The sequence below is a fragment of the Lasioglossum baleicum genome, chromosome 4, assembly GCF_051020765.1.
Source record: "Lasioglossum baleicum chromosome 4, iyLasBale1, whole genome shotgun sequence".
NCBI classification, from domain to species: Eukaryota; Metazoa; Arthropoda; class Insecta; order Hymenoptera; family Halictidae; genus Lasioglossum; species Lasioglossum baleicum.
Window position 1 is genome coordinate 16,670,172 of NC_134932.1, and position 24,312 is coordinate 16,694,483.

Sequence of the window (24,312 nt, forward strand, 5' to 3'; positions counted from 1 at the left end):
TTTGTTTTGAGTTAAAATAAATGAGTAACGTTCATGTTTGGGCCTGACCTACGCCGTTTAAATTTCCAAACGCTACCTGACTTTTCATCACAATTGAGAATTAAACGTGGCAAAGAGTATTTTTACCACGCTTATATTAACTTGCCGTGTTGATGTATGCGTCAAATCTTGTAATCGAATTTTAAACCTCTTCCCATAGTCCAATCTTGCTTTCGATGACAATAAAAGTGGAAAATAAAATATATAACAAAAAATTTTTTAAAACCACGCTTATATTAAAATGTACTAAAAAGGAGAAAATCATTTTTTCCTGGTTCTCCATAAAATATCGAATCCAGTTAAATGATTAATAATATTTTTCCCCAAAATTTTAAGGAATTAGTTCAACATTTCTTCTGTTATAAAATTAGTGTCGGAATAGATAGAAAAATTTATGTTGGAATATCTGCAAAACTAAGTCGAGTGTTGAAGGATACTAAGAGTGTCCCGGAATATTTTAACGGTCCTCGGGTCTTTGTCATTGACTTCGGTCAGAAGTGGAAGACCTGCAACCTTCAAATACAAAGAGGCCCTGAGTAATAAATTAAGGGACCTCCCACATCTGTTTTTCCGAGTGGACCCAACAAGGGGTTTTTCTTTCCCCTAAAACTTTCTCTGTAGCTTCACTTCAGTTTCGGCTCACTAACGATACAGACGTCTTCTGACTAGTTCTTCTTCGGTTAAATAAAGAACAGACAGTTTGAATTCTTGTGCGTTATTTCTGCATTATAAATACCCATCTCCATTAATTTAATATAAATTTAAATAATATCATGACATTAGCGACTACAAAAATAAAAGCGTGGAACGCTAAACTATATTGACGTAATCTTCGTGCGCTCTCCACGCTTTTATTTTTGTAGTCACTAATGTCATGATTTTATTTAAATTTATATTAAATTTTTCTATCATTTCAGACTAGGAACGCGTAATTATTTTTATCGTGAACTTGATTTATTGCAAGGGAAGTGGGAAGAAAGTTATAGCTAGCATATTTTGAATAAAACACAATTTACCGTCTTTCTAAAACAAGCGTGTCTGTCTCAAAACAAACCAGAACACCCAATATAACGGCGATATCCGAGTTAAGCAAAGGTATTGGAACACCTCGTACAGCGGACAGAGATAAACGCACAGATCTCGAGCGAGCGAGCTGGATCGTTGCCGATCGTCCCGAATGGATGTAAGTACAGGGAGGCAGCACGACAAAATCGTTACATTCACGTTGCTAATCAAGCAGGTCACGGGGCGAGGAGCACTGGTTACTATCTCGGCGAGGCAGTGAATGACAATGTAGATCGTGGAAAGTCACGAGTCACGACTTCAACTTTCCCCCTGTATTCGTGGTGTCCCGCTACCAAAGCGAAATGCATTTTGAATTCAGCATTTCATTGTTAGACAAGTCCGAGTGAAAGCGTGACGAAACTGGTATCTAATGAAGTATAATGCTCACCGATGACCACACTTCTCTCTCTCTCTCTTTCTCTGTTCGGTGCATACAACGTGTGGATACATTGTATCGATACAAACGGCACCCACGTGGCGGCGCAACGGGACGTGTTTAGCCGGGCCTGACTGGCAAAAGGGGTTGTTTCCTAAATTATATGCGGCGTGCCGCTTGTTTGGTCATCGCCATAAACGGCAGCTGATGAGCAAGCCGTTGCGCACGGTCTGCAGGTTCATGTTTACGTAAAAGCCACGATCGGCTCGCTTGTTAACACGTTTGCACTGAGGGACAGGATGCAGTGACTCAGAAATTTGCTCGCGTATGGCGGTAATAATTGTTCTCCGCAGAATAAATATAATGACTTTGTGCGACGCTGGTGGGACGTATACTTTCCTGCGACGACTATCAACGCGTGCCGAGCAATTTTGCTGGACTTATTCAGGGCACTTGATGCGCTGATTAAGACTAAGATTACGGAGCACTGAAAGTGACTATTTTATAGTGTAATTTTACAGAAATTTTTACAATTTCAATAATTGTAAATTAAAAATGGAACCCGTTATTTTGATGGGTCCCGTAAACCTAGTGTTAGAAACTGATATACTAGGTCGTCCCAAAATTCTTTTCGTAATATGTGAGCTCAATGTAAAGCATGAGCATGAGAAATAGTTATAATTTTGATTGATTAATCAAAAATATTAAACTTACTCTTGGACCTTTCTGCCAACTATAAAATTGAGGACACTTAGGGTCAATTTTGTTAAACGTGTTTCTGGAGATATTTCTTGTAGATTGGTCTTTCTGATTTTCCTAATATCATAATTCAATTTGACAGAAATTGGATAATCGAATGACGATTCTGATGGTTCTGGTCAATATAGATTCGGGCTCCACTGTCGAAGGGTCAGGCATTGAAGTAAATGTGGATATCCACTGAATTAAATTTTTTTCTTTTCTAGCAAACTAATAATTCTCTAGCAAAAAATTCGAACCACTGCAACTGGTTGTAAAAAATCGAACAGCAGGGGGTTAAACAAAACAGAAATTAAGAATTTGTAAGACCACTTCCTTATCTGAAGGCCTATTAGATTATTGTGTTACGATAATATCTGATAAAATTCGAATGAATTTGATTAATGTCACGAACGTCACGACTCAGTCGCTTGGATAGCAACTCGTATCGGTTCTCACTTGCGTTCGACCACGTTGGAGCGTGTTGAAAACGAAAAGGTCGATTGGTCTTGTAACTTTTTCCCGTTGCAACACAATGGATTATCGCGGCGAACAATGCGCGCCGCACGCGACCATTCATTCTGCAATGGACGAGGACAGAAATATCGAAGGAGTAGCTCGACTACCGTTATTATCGGTGCACGACGATTATTTTAATGCGATATATTATATAACAGGTCCGTGATTCCCACTGACTTTACGTGTCTGTAGGCGATCGCCAGCGATACCGTGACGAAGCCAATTAAACTCTGACCTACCGTCCCGATCTTCCGGATGCGAATGACAATCTTCCCGTAAAAACGAGTAAGCGACACTTCCCTGAACCGATTTATCATTCCCACTATTCGTAAGTGGGAAAAATGCATTCACACTACGGTATGCATAGTATTCAAATGATTCTCAGCCGTGCCAGCCATATGTGGCCAGGCTACGAGTACCAGCTATACATATATAGCGCTATACAATAGCTAAAACAATGCCTGTTGTCGGTGACATGGAAGTCACCGAGTCACGTTCGCTTGTCGAGACATCGATTGTCTTTGATACAATTAGTACATACGTCTCTCGTCTCTCTATTCGTAATTTCCTCTGCTAGTATCATTTCACCGAAATTACTACAGAACAACCAAATACTTGCAGTTGTAGGAGACAGAATTAATGAATAAATAAATTCAGTGGCATACTTTGTTATGTTCAGTATTTTAATTTATGATAAAAGTCGATTTTTCACAGAACAACTTAAAACACAACGGCTATTTATATTTGAGTTAATGTTTTAATAGCATAACACTGGCTAATACGTGTACAGCGATTTTGTACTTTCTCTCACGAATTTATCTCCACCATTATTATTTTAAAAAGTACTGTTCTATAGATAGATATACTAGCACAAAAAACGAACTAGCACGTGTCGCATAAACAACGTAGTAACAATTCAAATTTTCTTATATTTTAACAAGACTATTAGAAACTTATTCTCAAAGTGTATTAAGATTCTTAACAAGAGAAACAAATATATATTTTATTCCAGTGTTATGTAATCGATGCGGAAAATAGTTATTTGTATAAGGATCAGCAGTCTAATAATTATTTTATTGACACGGATTCGATATGAATCTTCGTTGTTATTACAAAAATACAGCCGAAAGAAAGCGGCGGAACTTTCCAATAAATCCAGCAGATCCTGTTTCTCAGCTTTCAGGTGCAGAATACGCCTGCTAATTCCATGACACTAATTTAGAAGCGTTCTATGTACCACGGTTGGCCCCAGAGACCCGTGTTACACCGAACACTTACGACCTGCTTCGGTCTGTCACTACACAGGCCTCGTCTAATTTACAACTTCACTGTTTCGCCATTGATGTACCGACCGACTGTCTGGGTTAGTTAAATCCCGGTAGCACTGACAGTTCGGCTGGGAACCGTGTTTACGGAACCGAGCACAGTTCATCAAACATCACGGTTCCACGGATCGCTTTGCTCATTTCGCTTTCAATTTCACCCTCGTTACGCACCGATGCGAGAAAGTTCTGCCGAAGATCCCCGTGACGGGTGTCTGCTGCGGGGTCATCGATTTTTTGACGCGCCATACCTCGACGTCGATCGCGGAATTGAATTTACGAGCCACTAACAAGGTGCAACTCCAGGTGTGGCCATCTACGATTTCAATAACGCTCCGTGGGATCGGTGAGTTATGTCTATAATAAACGTGACCATAACTGTAACCTTGGACCAGGACAACTTATTAGGAGGTAAGCATCCTCGCGTAATTTCTAATTACATCGAACGTTACGATGCTGGAAACTGGATTACCTGTCGCTATTATCCTTAACAACTCACTCGCAGAGCAATTTAATAGTGAAAGTGAAAATGTACAATAAATTGTCTTCTGCGTGGGAATGTTATTTCTGCTACATGTAATAATTGTCTGCATCAATTGCAAGAGATATCTTCCTTTTCTACGATAATTTTTGGAACCCTGAATACATTGATATTCTTACATTCTTTTAACATTTTTACTGTCTTAAATTTCACCTCAATTTTATCATTGGACGGCGGATTTTATGCCTTTATGACAAGAATGCGTAAGCGTAATTTAACACGGTAAAACGATTGGAAACATTAAAATACTGTTATGTATATTATTTTCAACCTATTAAATATATGTATTAAGAAAGAAATTCAATTTCTATTTCACTATTTGCTGCTATCTTTTTATCATAAATGTACAAAATCAGCAGTCCAGTGATACATAATACCATTTTTTATATACTTGATTATATAATTGATTATGCAAGGACAGATTTTTGCAATGTTCGTGATCCAATTATAATACAATTGTTAACAACTTGAGCCCGGGGAAATTATTGAAAGTGTACTTTGCACAAACATCTTTCAGAGTACCACTTTCAGTTGCATCGTCACATTTATTTATGACTCTGTACCCATTGAGTAGATTGTATTCATAAATAATAAAAAAAATGTTTAGCACTCTTATTTTCTGCATTTCAATTAACGCTTCTTTACGTTTCCCTGAAAATATCGCAAAATCGGCTTAATGCTGTATTATATAATTGAATGGAATGGGGCTGTATCATTTATCTTTAAGGCAATCATCGAGGTCTCAGTTACGATGTAATGTGTTCAATGTTACGGGTACAAAAAATGCCGTTATGTTGAAGGAAATGACTGGCTGCTACGTTTGCAACCGAAAGAGGAGCGACGACCTCTCGAACTGAACTGTTGTCGGAGAACTGTTCCTATCTGCGGATTATTGACACCTTCGTGACAATGACTTTGTGTCCGGGAGTCTTCGGGAAACTGAGGAAGTTGGTGGAAATAACAGTAATTATGGATATTAAATATTAAAATATTACCATGCAATAATGTCAAAATTCAGTACTTATGGATTGGTAGCCAGATAAAATGCAATAGAAAACAATTTAGATAAGAAAGTCCATGAAAAAAGGTCACCTTCATCACGCAAACATGTCGTTGATTTCGCATTCTGAGTTCAAGGTCATCGTATACTAAGCTCATCTCAACACATTTCTTTTTTGAATTTTTTTTCTATTGCATTTTGTAGCCGACTAGAAACTAATTAATTTTGGATACCAGAAATTATGTAGGACACCTTGTATATACCATTTCGAAAGAACAAATCAATATTAGACTTGTTCCCATGTAAGGAAAAGATTAATACCATTTGTTTCGTAAAAGTCTCGTATGTGTGTATGCAGGAAACGTGATATACCGTCGAAGTTAAATAAATTTATGTCGAACACCGTTCTTTGTTCGTTCAGCCTACTTGTGTATGTCACGGGCGTGAACGTTAAAGGGCTAATAAAACCTCAGAATGTGGAAAAGACAAACGACCGGCTGGAAAAGGCACAAGACATACTAATGAATTTCCATTAGACCATTTAATTCTCTCATCGGATATACGACCGTAAACTAATTCCCGATGAACGGTACCGCGTATTTCGCGAGACCAGAGATTAATGACACTCCTGGGAAACGTAATCGACGTTCAACACTTCGTTTTTCGCGTGGCTTTACAACGCACGACGAAATTCCCGACAAAAAGTGTTAATCTGCTTTGGAAAGCGGCTAGATCGGATCGCGCGGCTCTTTTTAAGCTCGATTATGGGGCGCAAGAAATACTGATCTAACGTTAATCAAAGCCGAGAATTTCACCCGAGATAAAATGTGGCAGGTCGGGAGATTTGCATAATAATGTGTATGGGAACGGTGGTTGTCAATTACGCCACGTGATGCAGCGAGTCTATTAATTATATCGAGTCGAACGGCCCACGGTGAAATTGCGCGCCACGAAAATCCTTCGCGGTCCAACGGCAGGCAATCGGTTCGCAAACTATACAGGGTGATTAAGCTGTGTGTGTCACCTAAACATATGTAAACTATGTGGTATATCAGAAAATGGTTGGAATGAAAGTTGTATGGTGTCAAGTATAACATATCATCTAATAATTAGGTTTTTCCTATTTTGCTTTATTATCGAGATATACATAATTGTCACCTTGAATTTTTAAATTGTCAGGAGTAAATTTGAATCTTGTGGTTAAAGAAGGAATTGAGGCCCGAATAAAAAACTATAAGAGTACATGCAGTGAAAAAATAATACATACATAGTTACTTACATGTTATTTATAAATGATTTTTCATAAAAATAGTGCTCAATATGTTGTCCATTGCAATTAACACGATAAGTTTAATAAAAAAGCCAAGGAGATAAAAATAATTATTACATTGTCTGCTACTCTCGAATCTTCCGTTTCAACCATTTTCTCATCTGCCAAATAGTTCACGTGTGATTTCAATGGCACAGTTAGCTGAATCACCCTGTATATGTGTACAACGTAAATCAGAAGGCCGGCATTCCACGTACGATCAGAGAAATCGCGTAAAACGGGAAAAATTGTTGCCTGCGGCCCGCAACGCGGAAAATCTAACGCTAACGCGATAAACACAAGCAGGCTTATCTGCCGCCGAGAAACAGTAGCCGAATAAAAGCGAAAGAAAAACTACGGTAGCATGACGTGCCGTAATTTATTTTACTCTATTTACCGCGCGGCGCGATTAAATACCTCCTGCAATAATAATCATGTAACCATTAAAATTTCATCTGCGAATCAAATAAAATAAATGCACCATAAATCTTTATGGTAATAGTCTCTCTCATTGAAGAAAGTATTTTCTGCGTTTTCCTTGTTCATTCATTGGATTTTATTCGAAGTCTGTTACGAAAGTCTGCCTTCTAAACTTTCCATATTAAACAATATAAGAATTTCACGTATACTGTAGGTACTATTAATTTATTAATTACGCTTAAACAAATCTTAAAGAGTATATATGATTGATATTTTTGTGTACTATAATTTTCTGTACTATATTTAGTTTTCAATTTAAGTATAATTATATTTCCTTACTCCGTCGAAAACATTGTCATTCTTTCGGAATGTGTCTATTTTTCAATACTAAATAAGTTAATGTTAATAAAATGTCCGTCATAATATTGAAATCACAGTCGCCAGATGAAGAGAGGGAGCACGAATTGAGGGGAAAAAGTTACCCTCTCTCTGCCAGTGCCACATTGGTCACGTGACATTGTTACATACGTAAGACAGGGACGACACGCGTCACGTGACCGGGCCGCGGCAGAAGCGTGGGGAATTGCATCGTAAAAGGGGAAGGTAGAGTGGGGACACAAGTCCTAATCTGGAGACTCTGATTGAAATAGGAATTTTGATCTAACAGAATACAAATTTTTGTTGTTATAATGAATTCATCTGTAAAAATAGAAATACTAATGTAAGCGGTGTATCATTCCAACTGCACATACAATCATTAACTCAGAAAACTTTCTTAAATAATTGTGAGAATATCAAAAGGAATGTTAATTGAATACTCTAGAACGTTAATAGTGAATTAAATTTAATCGTCACGTGTCATAAAGGTAGATATTATGAAATTCGATCTGTGAAGCGATAAAGTATCTTTGATTTCCATAATACCTATGTATACGTAATAAGAACCATAAAGTAGTAATATGGTCGACTAAAATTAATCGGTCCATAGGTAGACAGAGATTTATTCAAGCTGTAAAATTAAAAATGAGCGCAATTCATACAGAAAGGAAATGCTGCATGGAATGCAAAACATTTCCCAGCCTACACACCCTAGTTTTCATTCCATATACACTTTCCATTTCACATCAAATAACTCACTTCATACTCAAATGTATACTTACACACCTCCTTTAGAATTTTCTCTTTCTCTCCTTCTTATATGTAATTATTTATTGCTTGTCTTTCCATTTCAACACAAAAATTTACGTAATGTTTAACTACCTCCACTTCTTCGTTACATACACTTCACGACTTTCATTAATTTCTTATTATTTATTTTCTGTTTTCTACATCTCATACAATTAACTTTCGAATATTATTGTAATACTTTAAACTTTTGCTACAGCAACTCACGAATGTCTGCATCTGCGACCACGATTTTTGGTATCAACAAATTGCTTTGTTCACGTTAATAGAAACACATAGTAACGTGTATGTTTAACGTTTCAGCTACCGGAAGCCAATTAATAGGCTATTTGGTAATTATTCACACAGAGATACGCCCCACCGATTTCGATAACCTTGAAATTATGTTGTCAGGAGCATGATTCTGAACAACTTTTCCTTACACATGTGTGAGTCTCTCGGTTTTAATAACTGGGCTCTATCTACAAGTAGGTTAATAATTTTCTTTTAAATAATGATACCTCAAGAGAAGTTTTCAAATAATTACTGTTATATAAAAATATAAAATTGCTGTTATCATTGAACAATTTTTAAAAAATTTTCTCTCGATTTTTAACAATTGCGTAATTGCCGATAGGTAAAATATTGACATTAAAATTTTTGATTACGCTTTTCGATAGAAGATCACGTAGGCACTAACAAGATTAAGATTAGGAATAAATATTTTTGAAGACATTTAATTCGTAATGGAAATGTCTAGAACCATAAAATCACACAGGTGTTCATGGAAAGGATGCAATTGCTTATTCATTAGAAAAACTACGATAATCATTACAAACATTTACTTCACATAAGTGATCAGACAATGTTAATACAACAGAAACGACAGAGAATGTAGTTGTCAATTAAATATAGAAAATAGTTTAAAATCAAAAACATTGTAAACTGTGCAAGTAGGTTAAAAAACAAAATATTGGATCGAGTATAAGTTTTACAATAAATTCGTAATGAGAATTCGCTCTACACTTGAAGCATAGTTGAACCGAGAAAGCAGACATATTATTGTGAAACTATCGCATCCTCACATAGTTGGTAAAAGAGTCATTTAGCTTAACCGCTACTATCGAATGAAGAAACACTGTATCACAAATGATCTCGCCAGTGTAGAGTTAACCAAGCCGCCGATTATCCAGATTGAAAATAAATCGAGCAGTGAACAAATCGCATAAAATCCATAGCCTCTCTACATGAGGAAGTTTCACTCGATCAAATCGAGTTCTCAGTATTTGGAGCAACATGACAACACACACCAGTTTCATTAATGATGAAGAATTACCCTAACACAGCACATTCAACCTCATACCCAACAAGATACAAATAGGTGTAAGAAAATATGAATGAATCTATATTGCAGTGTACACGACAGCCTATATCCAATCACATTGGAGAGTCTTCTGTATGTATTTGTAATCGTTTCTCTTCGGACCTTGATTATCCTCTGTGCTTCGATTTACTCGGCAATTTGTTCTCTGATTAACCTGGCTAATCAAGATTATGCTGTGCGTTAACCTTTTCAAGGATACTTGTCAATATCATATAAAAGGTTACCCTCTCTCTACCATTACCGGACACATGCGCGACAGAGATGGAACGAGTCACGTGACCGGGCCATGACGGAAGTGTGGGGAAATAGCGTCGTAGAGGGGGAACGTAGAGTGGGGACACAAGTCTTGACCTGGCGACTTTCATTATTTACTTACTGTCTCTCTTCTTTATTTTAATTCTTATTCATTTAAATTGTATAATGTAGAAAATACACAGAGAGATAAGTAAGGCACATATACATTTCATAGAAAACTCTTGTTACTAAATCTTTTTAAAAATCAATGGTTATTACGCCATACGTCGTGAATTCGAACAACAATGTGCATAAAAATAATTTAACTTTCTCTTCATGAGCTACGAGATAATTAGACGATGGAAGAGAACGTGCTAAGAAGACATGATCATTCAGATTGATACCTTCAGATGGTATAACGTGAAATCAAATTAATTTGGAATTTAAAATTTCATATAGGCAACATTCGAAACGCATTTTAAAACCATCATTAATATTTACATATGCTTCTTCCTATGCAGAATCGAAACAATTCAGTAATGCATGCAAATTACTGGTTGATACTCGTATACTCTGTCATTAGAACCTCGAGCGAACAATACCCTTTTATATTAATTCCCTGGCAATTAACTAGAAACGAAAATGAAATCTTCTTTAAAAATTAGTTCTTGAAGAGTGGATGGAATTCTTCCTTTCCGAGATGCCAGAATACCAACACGCATGCATTAATTAGATTATTAATCAATAAAATTGACCAATTTAACAATAAGAGTTAACTGGAAAATTAAACATTTCTTTCGACCTAGAACAGATATGAAATTGATATAACACCTCGTACAATACTTAAATGCTTAGTAATTAATTAGATACCGACATATTTAATAATCCAAACAATATTTTGAATAATATGGTATAGCAATTTTATGTGCTAAGACTTTAAGACTTGTCCCCCACTATGTCCTTCCCCTTCTTCGACGCTATTCCCCCACTCTTCCGCCACAGCCCGGTCACGTGAGGCGTTCCGTCTCTGTCGCGCATATGTCACAATGCCACGTGACTAATGCGGTACTGGCAGAGAAGAGGCTTTTTCCCCTCAATTTTTCCCTCCCTTCCCTCATCTAGCGACTCTGTTAGCACGTACTTTTGTCCGCTGCACGTGTCGAACGAAATTGTTAACGCGTTACGTGAAAACATCTGAAAAACCATCTAAAAGTTATTAATACTCGTATACAGAAATTTCAATGTTCTTTCTTTCGTCGGGATAGCTATTGTTAGATCAGTTCTCGCAAAAAGCAGAGGACAGCGAGCGATACCAGCGGGGTGGAAGAAAGGATCGCGTTTGATACGTGTCGATACATATTACGCATTACGGCATCGCGGCACGCATTACTCCAATTTCTGCGTGGAACGGGAGATGATCGGCGCTGCGGAGCAACGGTAGTTGCTACATCTGGAGCAAGTTGCGTCTAATTGTTTACCGAGAACCGGTGAAGTGTCCGCAGGGTGAAGCATCACCGGCGTGTACCGCTACCTTGAAACCAGAATTGTTACGTGGCTCCCAGCTACTGGGTCACTATCACCGAAACGTGCTCGTTCACCGAGACACTCGGCCCGCGTTTTCAACACGCGGGCGCGTTATGCACGTACGCGTTTAATTAACCCTTTTGCGGTACAATTTATCCTTCCTGCTCCGGGTGCCGGCTAATCTACATCGACTTTCAAAGTCCCGCCGTTGAATGTTACCTCTTATCTCGATTGCTCCAGATGTTTTAAGGCCGCGCGAAGAAAAGTCATTGTGAATTCTCTTTATTCGTTCCGCAGTGACAGAGCAAACGCTTCTTGAACCCTTTCAGGGTAATTGCCACGGTCGTATTTCCTGAATTAAATCGGACGTCCAATTAGGACGGGATTCTCGTGCGGTAGGTATAAAGGCAAGTGATTTTTATGGATTTCTTTCGAGCAAGTTATTGACTATAGAAGAGACACCTTTAAGCAACAAAGAGAAATTCTGTTCGATGTGTTTGGTTATTTATTGGACAGGTTTGTTTATATGATTGTCTCGTTAACCTTCGGTTGGCGTAGCGTGCAGCATCATAGTCATGTGAATCCAGAAATGAATTATTCTCTCAAAATTAGATGATTAGATGTTTTTTCTTTAGAGAGAATTTTGAAGTTTAAATGAAGAAAATATATATATAAAAACTTTTTAAAAACCTCGCTTATATTAAAATGCACTGAAAAGGAGAAAATAATTTTTTTAGACATTGGTGACTATAAATAAAAGCGTGGAGCGCCCATGAAGATTACGTCAATATAGTTTAGCGCTCCACGCTTTTATTTATAGTCACCAATGTCTAAAAAAATTATTTTCTCCTTTTTAGTGCATTTTAATATAAGCGAGATTTTAAAAAGCTTTTTTATATTATATATTTTTTTATTTTCTACTTTTTAGTCTTTCTTAAATGGAACGCAAGATATAGTAATATGTACTGGCATGAAATAGTAAGTATAGAGACGCAAGATATGGAAATACGCGAGATAGAATGAGGGGATGACTCCGAGAGTAATGACGGCAAGCTAATATAAGCGTGGTAAAAATGAACTTTCTCTATCAGAGAAATTGACTTTTTATTGTTAAAAAAATATTATTATTGATGCAGTCTCTACACTAATTGTGGTTTTAAGAAAACCGGATTTATAAAGTTTAGCTAATTTTGAAAATAATTACAGTTTGAATTTTCAAACCTTGAAACGTATGCTATTAAATCCAAAAGATTAAGATAGGAGTTCGAAAGTAAATTGACGACCAATATATTGTGAATGTTGCAATTGATCTATTTCTTCGCTGAAACTTTCGTATCAATTTCAGGGTACAGGAAATAGAAATAACTCCAGGACACACAGAAGTATGACGATTATATGTATATCGTGGAATGGGTATCACGTGGAAACTCAATCCCATGGATTGCGTAGCGGCACCAGCGAAGCATCAACGCTACCTCGCATTCTACTTCGCATAGCGAAATAAATAAACCTATCGACTTGCAACGTGTCAATAACTTGCTACCTCTCGGTACTGACTTTTCTCATAAGCGTTCCCCCATTCGAACCGTGAAGAAAAATAATACTTAATCGGATCAATTACTGCCCACGGTTACGCTCGCCTTCTGTATTGATTTATTGCAAAAGTTAACACGTTCACTACCAACATCACGCACATTCGAATCGAACATTTCCTAACATTGTATTAAAAGATTCACCTTCGTTTCTCGAAAAATAATGTAAATATAAAAAATTGACATAGGTTATCGTGTTGTCAGCAAAACATACTGTAAGTTCTTCCTCTTTCAGTTTTTTGAAATACGTACTGTTTACAAGGAAAACGAAAAAAACTTTATTGGAATCACTTAAATGAATCACTGAATAATAGAGTGAATTCCACTATCATTATTAGGTATTATTATAAATATGTACGCAGTATATATCCATTACGCACGTCACTGAACATTCTCCGCATAAAATATCCCATGAATAAGAATGTTTGGAACATCGTTACACGGCCAAATCAATTTCACTTCCTTACTGATTGGCATCGAAAACGTTGTATTTCCGCTACTTAACAGTTTCGTATACTGCACTGAACCGATAAAAAATTATTATGCCTTTTTAATGAGTTCAAGATTAACAGACGAAATGTCTGGAACAGCATGCTTCCATGAACATCGTTATCGATAACAATTGTTATTCTTGGTAGCAACTAATAAAGGGGTATGTAAGTATTAGGTCATCCCATAAGTTCGTGCCGACTTTTGTGTATACATTTCGCGCTTCGACTTATAAACATACAGCGATAAGGAAAGGGACCAATGACCAATGCACAAGCGTAGCTGTTCGGGAACAGTCTAGAGAAGATTTTCGTGGGTATAACATCGTGAAATAGTGACCACAGTGATTCCCAGCAGTGAAAAATCATGAGCGAAATGTGTATCCGTTTCCGATATCTCATGTTATATGAATTTCGGAAAGTAAGTTCAGTAACAATCGCCACGAACAACATATGTGCTGTTTACGAAGAAAGTGTACTTTCATCTCGTACCTGTAGGAAGTGGTTTCAACGTTTTAAAGGTGGGAATTTTTGTTTAGAAGACGAGGAACGTTCCGGGCGTCCTCCTCAGACAGACGAAGATCAAATTCGAAACTTTGTACAGAAATCACGAAGTTTATTAGTCGAGGAGATGTGTCAGGTGTTCTGAAAATACCTAAAACAACAGTTCATACGTATTTTAAAAAATGGGTATGCAACCGTTCAAAAAACGGCACGAACTTATGGGATGACCTAATATAAGCGTAAGTAAATGAGGAATTAATTAACAAAGTTTCTTAGGATATGTAGTATTTAAAAATGGCTAAAAATTTGGGTAGAAACATTTTCGTTATTTCTATAAAATAATGGAAAATAGTCACTACATATTAGTGTTTCGTAAAGCTGGTGTTAATGTTTGCTTTCGTGCGATCGATGGGGATCATTCGGTGACCCCGAGCGAAATGAAATTTCACGCGAGAGTGATCTTTTAACCTTTCCATGCGTGGCGTGAATTATAGTTTCCAGTCAGCCGAAGAACCAATATTACATTATTATTTACACTCGTCGTTGAAAGGTTTATGCAACGCTCACAACGGGGATTCTTGCTTTATTGAGCCGCGGGTTCGTTTGCATCCGAGCAATGTGAAAGTGTCGTTATTATCGATTGGTATCGGCGCATCGTAAATCCTTCCCTGCCAAGATATTTGTTTTTGTAAAATCATTCGAAATAAATACATTCACCAAGTTTATTCACTAGCAAGAGTATAAATTAAGCGTTTGAAGATTATTTCGCTATCTACTAGTTTCGTGATTTATACTCGATCGTTCCATCCCTGAAATCTTGAAGTTGTGTATATACATATACTGTACGTAAACCTTCACTTATAATTACTTCTAGCTAGTAACTACATATGTAGTGTAGTTCATAAATATGGATACTAGGCAACAATAAAGTGATAAATAATTATTCTAGCCAGTTCAAATCATTAGCTATTTATGTTAACTCTCATTGATCTCTCAAAGAAGAAGGTGTGAAGAAATTTAACGCGTGTTCCATTATTTCATGATTTTCAATTGAATTTTTAATTATGTGCATCGTTTCTCTGAATATGTTCAAGAATAGAATATGTGTTCAATATTGCATAATATACCTACAAAATGTAAAGGAACATCGTTAATGTATTTTCACATAATCTCAGAAGTCATGAGACGTAACATATCAAAATAGATGATATATGTTTCTGATGAAAAATGTAAATTTACTTTATATTTGTGACTACCACGAGCAAATATTTTAAATTAAAACAAGCCGATCTACTCGCACGCATCGATTGATCAGCGACGTCAACCACGTATCAACTTTCAATCAAATTTTCATTACACACGACCATCAAAGAGTTAACTATAGTCATATGTCCCACCGAGGAAGTTCGTCTTTGGATGAAGAGGGGTCAGATGTCAGGTATTTTCATTGAGCAACACAAGTATCGCCATCAATCTTCATTAGCGCGTTGAAATTCTATAGACCGAACAACGGTAATACAACTGACAGAACGTGGAACGATACAGGACGTGAAGTAAATTACGCGTACCCGTGCGTCGATCATTATTATACTCCTTTCGTTACTTTCTTTTTGGGTCCGCCGTTATCAGGGTTCCGCTCGCGCGTTCTGAACAGCGACTTTCGTTTTGTTCTAAATCGTAGAACTGTGTACATGGGAAATTAATCATTTCTAGCTCGGAGGCTTTAATATCAGAGTACCCGGAATTTAATCATAGATGGAATAGAGTAGATCGATGAACCGACAGCCTGTAACTATTGGCTTTGATTCGTAAACAGTGATAAGACTTCAAACAATCCGTGCTCGTTCGCTGGGCAACACCTCGGCAATGAATTCTTTGGATATTTTCTCACGACTGCAGGTAATGGAAATCGTAATCAATGTTGTGTCTATACACATTTGTGTTGTGAATTCCTTTTGACTTTGGCTTATGGAGTTACAGGTTCCTTATCATGCAACTAGTCCCTTTTGTCAATATGTAATGTCTCATTTCAGAGATTATAACTTGCTTGATACATTAACCCTTGCTGTGTACCATTATTCAAAATATTATTTATATTATTAAATATGTATTACGAGTTATTATATCAATTTCATACTCATGAAATTTAAAAAATCATGGAGAATGGAAATATTCTAGGTCGAACAAATGTTTAATTTTTTAGTTAAAATAGCTTCGAGTACAAAGGGTTAATATCAACTGTGCAGTACTATAGCTGTTAGATAAATATGGTTACAAGTGTTGAAGTTAATATTATAAACACATTATGCCAATTAAAGAAACTAATAGCAGTGAATCTTAACAATGATCTCATATTGTATTTAAAATTATTGTAGATTTTATTAGAATTAATTAAGGTAATCGATCTTTATCGAATAAGCCTTCCACAGGCTCCTACTTCTTTTAATAATTATATTCAATTATAATTGCATGATTATCTATAAATGAAGAGCTTTTACGTCTTATAATAATTATATTCAATTATAATTGCATGATTATCTATAAATAAAGAGTTTTTACATCTTATAATATTTGTATAATTATAATTAGTTTGCAAAAAAATATACTGAAGAGACTAGTATTGCTACTTTAACTCTTAATTCTTGAAAATTTATTTATAATTAGTTAACTTCATTCTTTACTTCAGCTTTTTAATATTCATGAAATATTAAAAAAGTTATCGTCCTCTTAAAAGTATCCGAATATTACTGTGATTCACTGTATGTATATCAGGAACTACAACGTGAAACTGCTGTATATCTTTATATCTAAAACATTAACTGGATTTCTGGATCGAGTTCTTTTACAGCTTTCACTGTAACACTATGAGAATAACATTGCGTAACGCAGTCAGGGGGCGTTTCAACCTTCACTATTTTTTACGTGCGCGAGCACAGATCAATTTATAGAATACACGCTGTTTGAAACGCGAATGTAGAGAAGTTTCAGAGTTCCCAGCAGATTCCGTGGAATTTGCTGAAGACAAACATGCGTGCCACATGGTCTTGTTGGAGAGCAACGAACTAGACATAAACAAATTTATCCTCGCCACAGCTTAGAGAGCTAAAATTAAATTATTCGGCTAATACTTCCGGCCCATTATTATCAATCGCCGAGTTAACTTCAAAATGTCTTCAAAACTTCTGAAAACAGATATATTTACTTTGTGAAAATATGCTTAAAATTAATCCTTAAGGACCTTCATATTAACAAGTTTGTTGGTAAATATTTTTCTAAATCAGTCTTGAATCTACTACAATTGATGCCGTTATGTACTTCTTAATGCATATTCATAATAATATAGTTATAGAATAGAGTAAATTAACAGATTTACGAATTGAATTTTTAGTTTCACACAATTCGTATTGCTGCATTATTGAACATAATTATCAATCATTTTAGTTCCAATGTAACAACAGTGAAACAGGAACAGTGTCTGATTCTATAGACAGGGATCCATTAATTATGTACTATGTTCTATTAGATAACACGTAATTAAGTGGATTGTATTGCATGCGATTTCAGCATTTGTAAGACCGATTCGTTTCGCTACATTATTGAACAATAAAAAAAACTATTAATAATTATGTTCATTAATGCAGCAAAAAAAATCGGTCTTATAAATGCTGAAATCATATGCGATACAATGCACTTGATTACGTATTATCTAATAGAACATAGTACATAATTAATTGATCACTTTCTATAGAATCAGACACTACTCCTGTAGCAGTGTAGCTCATATATATATATATATATATATATATATATATATATATATATATATATATATATATATATATATATATATATATATATATATATATATATATATATGTATATATATATATATATATATAATTTGTTATAACACGATTCTGATATCTCATTTAGACCGCTACATATCTTGACGTGTACAAATATAATTCTGTTTCTAAAAAATATATTACACTTGAACTTATTCATAAACGATATAGTCATAATAAAAGAAATATACACGACAACGTATAGATAGCGATAAAATGAAAGATTACCAAATTCTGTACACAAATGAGTCGAAAACATGGAATATAATCTTCTTAAAATAATCTTGTTTTAGAAAATTAGGAATACATAGACGCAGGTAAAACTAAACTTTCGAATCTAAATATATGTGCAACATGTGCAGATAATTTACAAAACAATAATTTACAAGACGATAATTCCTTCATATATAAGTTATTATTTATATACCTTCTGAAACTGATAAATGAAATATCAGAATTTATACAATATAACAAATTTCATCAAATTTTCCATTCTGAAACGCATGTTCAACATACAAAAAATGAATACGAATATTCTTAAAATATGACTACATTATAGTGTATAATACTATAGTTCTGCATATGATTGTCTGGCACGTATCATGTTTTGTGTCGAGATGCAATTAAGGAAGGAGAGAACGAGAGAAACAAGGAGACAGAGAACTCTACAGAAAGATGCGGAACCAACACGAACGAGTCAAGTTCTCGACGCCCACCCAGTCACACAACAGGGAGTAGAAAGACAATCGAGCTGAAACTGAATGTACAGTGCATTGGTTCGCCTCAACGAAAGTATAAAATAATTCTGCAAGTCTTTGGTTGGCAACGAAATTGCAGCATCGCGAAAAAGAAATCGCTGCGAAAATTGAAGGTATCGCATTTATTATCTAAAAGTTACGCCAGCTTGAATCACTTGGATAGATCTATCCTAGTTATACATTTCAAGCACGATAAACGTAATTATTTACTATTACTATCGTCCATCCTGTACGTTTGCGTGAGTGTCAGCTGTCGACCGTTTCCGTTAACAATAAAGACGTGTATCCGGCTTTATAAATGGAATGCATGCACACACATATATACAATATATCAATTTGTTGTGTTAATGACTCGTCCCATGAATATATGCATCTCATTGTTTACACTTCATTGTCTAATGTACCTAAAACATTTCTTCTGACGGTGCCATGTATTTTTATCTCATTTCAGTCTCATCGAAGACTTCACGTTAGATTTATTTTTAGAATTAAGTAAATGCATTAAATTACACGACAAAAATCCACAATATTGTTCTCGCAATATAAATATAACTCAGTATCTCAATTTTATAATATTATAATGAGTAGACTGCGGATCTTCATGCAACATAAAAATTTTCTTCGTTAATTACAAGACACAGAAACCATATAAAAATTTCTTTCTATCTTTAGCAATTTTAACACGTTGACTGCCGCGTGTATCAGTTTGTATACACGAACAATAACTTCGTTCTGGGCGTGTGTATGCTACTAGGGCACGTTTAGAATAGGTTTTTTATGGCGCGATGATTGGTGTGGCATGGAGTAACATACATAGTAACTTAGCCAAAATTTTTTTTAAATATAAAAGAAATACAATCTTATTAAAAATATAGTGTGGCCTGAGAGACCTTTTCCAAAAATACTCGCTGCAATCAACGTGTTAATGAATTGAAAATAACATATCGATGTTCTTAAATTGTCTTAATGTTTTTACTGTTTTAAATTACATCCACGCATTTTGGCAATAAATGCATAAAATCCGCAGTCTAATAACGAGTCTTAAACATATTTCTTGATTTCAGTACAGATCTCCGATTTTTATAAAAATAATTCTTATAGGACTCACCATATGTTCCACTGCTTTTTCCTCCAGTTCCCCTAATGTCCAATCTACGTGAAAACTCAAAGGTTGAAGACGAGATTCCATCTCACGAAGCCATTTCCTCAAACACTTTACTTCATGCTCAAAATCTATAATACATTGTTAAGAACAGTGAGCGATACTCTATTCAAAATTTCAAAATCTAGTACTGAAATTAAGAACTTACCTGCTGATATATCCTGTTGATTGGATATTGGCCGCTCAACAGGCGCCATAATTTGTTCTACTAATTCCCATTTCGCATTCAAATGGTCAACACGCCACGCTACTTCATCTTTTAAAGCAGGGGCACGTGACACTAATTTTCCAGCTTGGTCATTGAATAACTTTCTTCTGTAAGCCCTACGTCGCAGCTCCTCCATGTGAGCCTGAGGTATACATTTTATTGCTATTATTTCACTACTACTCCATTAGTTGTCACTGATGCAATCAATTTTTATTATTATAACTAGACTGTGGATTTTTATGCATTCATAACAACCCTTCAGAGGTATATAACAAACATTTATATTAACAAAAATTAAGTTAATTTCTATATACCCTAGTTTTATCATAAAGGACATTTTAATCCATGAAATTATTATTTCCTTATCATAGTATTTATGAAATCATCGATGAAAACTCCACAGTTTAATTATACCTTAATCTAACTGAATAATACATACCGCACGCAGACTTTTGTCTAACAAATTTTCTTCCTTCGAATAAACCAATTCTTGAAGAACTGTTAACCATGAGTATAGTTCTGAGAACTGACTACTAACTTCTTTTAAATTCCATGATTGTGCTGATACATCAGACTCGTCCCATGTTAATTCGCCATTTGCTTCCTATCATTATTATTAAGAACAAATCCATAGCATTTACACGAGGTGAAATTGCATTACGTATGTATAAAAAATTATGTACTTACCTTACAACTATCTATTAAATGGGTATCCATAATATAGTCATAATTTGATCGTATCGCTGCCCAGAAATCATCTTTGCAATCTTCACGATTTGTCCACAAACGCTGATTCGGAAACTGCTTAGGATCTTTTCTGTAAAATGAATAAATCATTGTATCATAGTTTCTTTACTACACAAACTAAACTACTCATAAATAACAATATAATACAATTATTGACAACATAACACATAGTTTTAACAAATACTTTAAATATGTTTATTAAAATAATAAAGATAGAACTATATGTATAACATAGCGTAGGATATAGAACAAACCGTTTCTTTGTAAGGCTGTTATATGGTCTTTCTATCGCTATCCCCGCTTGGCCCTGCTTGTCTAAGCTTTGGCCAAGTGGCTGAAGCGAAGACAGCGAGAAACTCATCTTCATGGCTTTGCAGTGGTCTGGAAAACACAAAATATGTACTTAGAACATCACTATTGTGTGTAAAATGAATAAGACATATTTAAGCAAAAGTAGAGAGTAGAGTATGTAATAGATATAAATTATATAGTTGTCCCATTGTCCATTTAAAGTAGTGTTTTCCAAACTTTATTATTACGTCCCCCTTTTACGTCATAAGTAGACAGCGGATTTTATGCACTTATGACAAAAATGAGTAGAAAGAAACACTGTTATATTACTTTCAACCTATTATACATATTATGAAAGAAAATAAACATTTATTCCACTACAGTTTATCACAATTCAGGTAGAAAATTTTTATGTTGCATAAAGATCCACTGTCCAGTTACGAGAGTTTATTTGTAAGTTTCAGTTAAAATTTTTGCGCCTCCATTTGAACTAGTCCATACCTTTCAGTTTGAAAATTACTCATATAAAAATATAATCCACAAATAATCAATATATGAAAGACAAATTGATACCAAATTAATGAAATAACAGTGATCCGTTGTTGTCAACATATATAGATACAATAAGTTCAAAAGATACACATTATGTATAACAACATCTTTGTTAAAAATGCAAAAGAATATTGAAGTGTATACATATTTTAATCAGTTATAATAACTGTTAAATACACTGCAGATTTTATGCATTTATGACAAAAATGTGCATGTACAATTTAAACCAGTGGACATGTTAAAAATATTAGAATACAATTTTGATTTGGCTCCTATATTCTGCAATCAACGCGAACATGTTTTATTTTGCATAAAGATCTATAGTCTACTGATAAATAGTTAAACGTTTAATTGATGAATATTTAAGTATACTTTAATACCACCATTGCAATGAAATATTTACTAAATGTATACTACACACTGTATTGTTACATATGTACTAATATGTAGGCTTTTGCTTGCACTAGGAGACAAAGCTAATTGAGTTCAGTGCTATTTGAATTGATAAGTAGACAACAAAAGAGATAAGAGTATAACCTGAAGATTAATGTGCAGAAAGAATGCCTTGTGATCTTATCAGAAGTATTTTTCTGTAATTCACCTACCAAGCATAATGAACTGTATCCCAGCTACGGGTCAATATTAAACAAACTGATTATTGAATATCACACCATTCTTGAATTCCTAATTTAAAAAAAAATACTTCTTTCTAATGCATCGGATGCAACACGACGTAAAATTTCTTCGTACTGTATTATATCCTCGAATACATTGATGAATCACACGTGTAGATGCAACATTTGGGCGTGTGTTGTGTACACATCGTGTACACATGAATTTTGTCCAGGTAAAGTGGCATAGCGAATGTTTTTATCAAAACTACAAGAGACCTCGTACAACTCCGGCTTAAGCAGGAAGATAAGGCACATAAGAAATTACGTATAATTGCCTCGGAAACATTCATGACTTCGGCCGGAGAATACTCACTCTCATTCTTATCGCAAGTAGTCATGAAATAAAGGTAACATTCTTTGAAACGGTCTCACTATAAATGCATTATTCAGCACACGAGAAAAAAAACGTGATTGAGGAAACCGGAGAACGTTGCAACGAGAACTCAAGTTGGAGTTGGAGGGGCTGCACTCCACTGCATACATCCAAGGCAGTAGCTTCTTGCCTTGCGAGTAAGTATGCAAACAATATATCGATACGCCAGAGCCATCGATACACCTGTCTCGAGCCACTTGTCCGAATCCAGTTCGAACATATTTCATTTGATCTTGATTACGCATCGACACCTCAGTCTCGATGCATCGATTGAATATTGTATCGATATCCGTGCAATACTTTTTACATTCTTTCCCGGAGGGAAACGTTACTGAAAAACTTGAAGTAATACTGCGTTCACTCACTCATATTACTCGCCGTGGTTCTGAACACATGGTCGGTCCGTTTGGACGCACTATTTAATGACGTGTCGGTAACATTTGCAGAATTTTTAAAATAACGAGTCCGCCAAATTTTTTTTATTAACAAAATGCCACCTTACACAGAGTACTGTGCACACCGACATGCACCGACGTGCACTGCCATGATGCGCATGCGTGCTCTCGGCAAATGTAAGGAGCCTACGGGCTCATGGCGGATTCTCAGTAAGATATCTATTCTTGTTATTGGAGTAAAGTAGAACCAACTGACGTGCAATAAACTGAGATAGAACAGAATTAGAAGGGATATTCTTACATTTGCAATAAGAAAACGCGAATGGCCGCGACAAATTATTAGACGAAGTATTCCGGGTCGCGTGCTTGTCATATGCGCACGTATGCTGATTTTTCAAATGTATTCCAATCGAGACTGTTGAACCGTTCGAGATGACACGTTTAAACTATTTAGACAGAGGATCGGTATTGCAAAGTGAAAATTAAAACCTCTATCACTAATAGCAAGCACATCTTATGACAAATAAAGTCCATGAAACTACGAGTGAAAACTATTTGATAAGAATAGCGAATACACATTAACTATTTTATGAATTTTTAAATACCTAAAAATAAGATTTATCAGATTTTATTTATAAATGCACACACAAGACACAGGAGCTACATATATAGACATTTATTTCTTTTTCTGATAATAATTTTAATGAGCTGGAAGTAATCAAGTAAAATTTGTAGACTCTTTAAATGTTTGTATCCGTTTGAAATAAATGGTATATCAGATTATATTTGTTGCGTATTGATAACATAAAAAATCATAATGTCCGTGTTCTTAAGTTACCAGATAGCTTTCTTTTCTGATACTCAATAGTCGGATAATAGTTTTATGTTACGGTATCACCGTAGACAATTACCCGATAAAAATGAATAACAAATATTTTTATTTATTTTATACAATTCTGTTTTCTTTCGATAACTAATAAAACAATTCATTACTTTCAGTTTTCTAAATATTATAATTCTAAGTTAACGTAACAAGATGCGTGATAATTAAATTAAACACTTCTCTATTATTCGAAAATAGAACTGAC

The 24,312-nt window shown here is 35.2% G+C and overlaps 1 protein-coding gene across 5 annotated transcripts in view; it reads right to left on the bottom strand.

Moving 5' to 3' along the window:
* Positions 1 to 23,383, bottom strand: part of LOC143207934 (klarsicht protein) — a 229,439-nt gene extending 206,056 nt beyond the window's left edge. Inside the window, exons 1-7 of one of the 5 annotated variants that reach the window (XM_076421859.1) lie at positions 22,770 to 23,383; positions 22,388 to 22,411; positions 21,194 to 21,320; positions 20,880 to 21,009; positions 20,632 to 20,796; positions 20,133 to 20,334; positions 19,931 to 20,055 (exon numbers count right to left, since the gene is read on the bottom strand). In XM_076421859.1, the coding sequence (XP_076277974.1) occupies positions 19,931 to 20,055; positions 20,133 to 20,334; positions 20,632 to 20,796; positions 20,880 to 21,009; positions 21,194 to 21,320; positions 22,388 to 22,411; positions 22,770 to 22,794 (798 nt within the window). In that variant the 5' untranslated portion in view covers positions 22,795 to 23,383. Of the gene's footprint in view, positions 1 to 19,930; positions 20,056 to 20,132; positions 20,335 to 20,631; positions 20,797 to 20,879; positions 21,010 to 21,193; positions 21,321 to 22,387 lie in introns of all 5 variants that reach the window. The other 4 variants (XM_076421861.1, XM_076421862.1, XM_076421860.1 and 1 more) reach the window with 4 other exon arrangements.
* Positions 23,384 to 24,312: the final 929 nt, after the last annotated feature.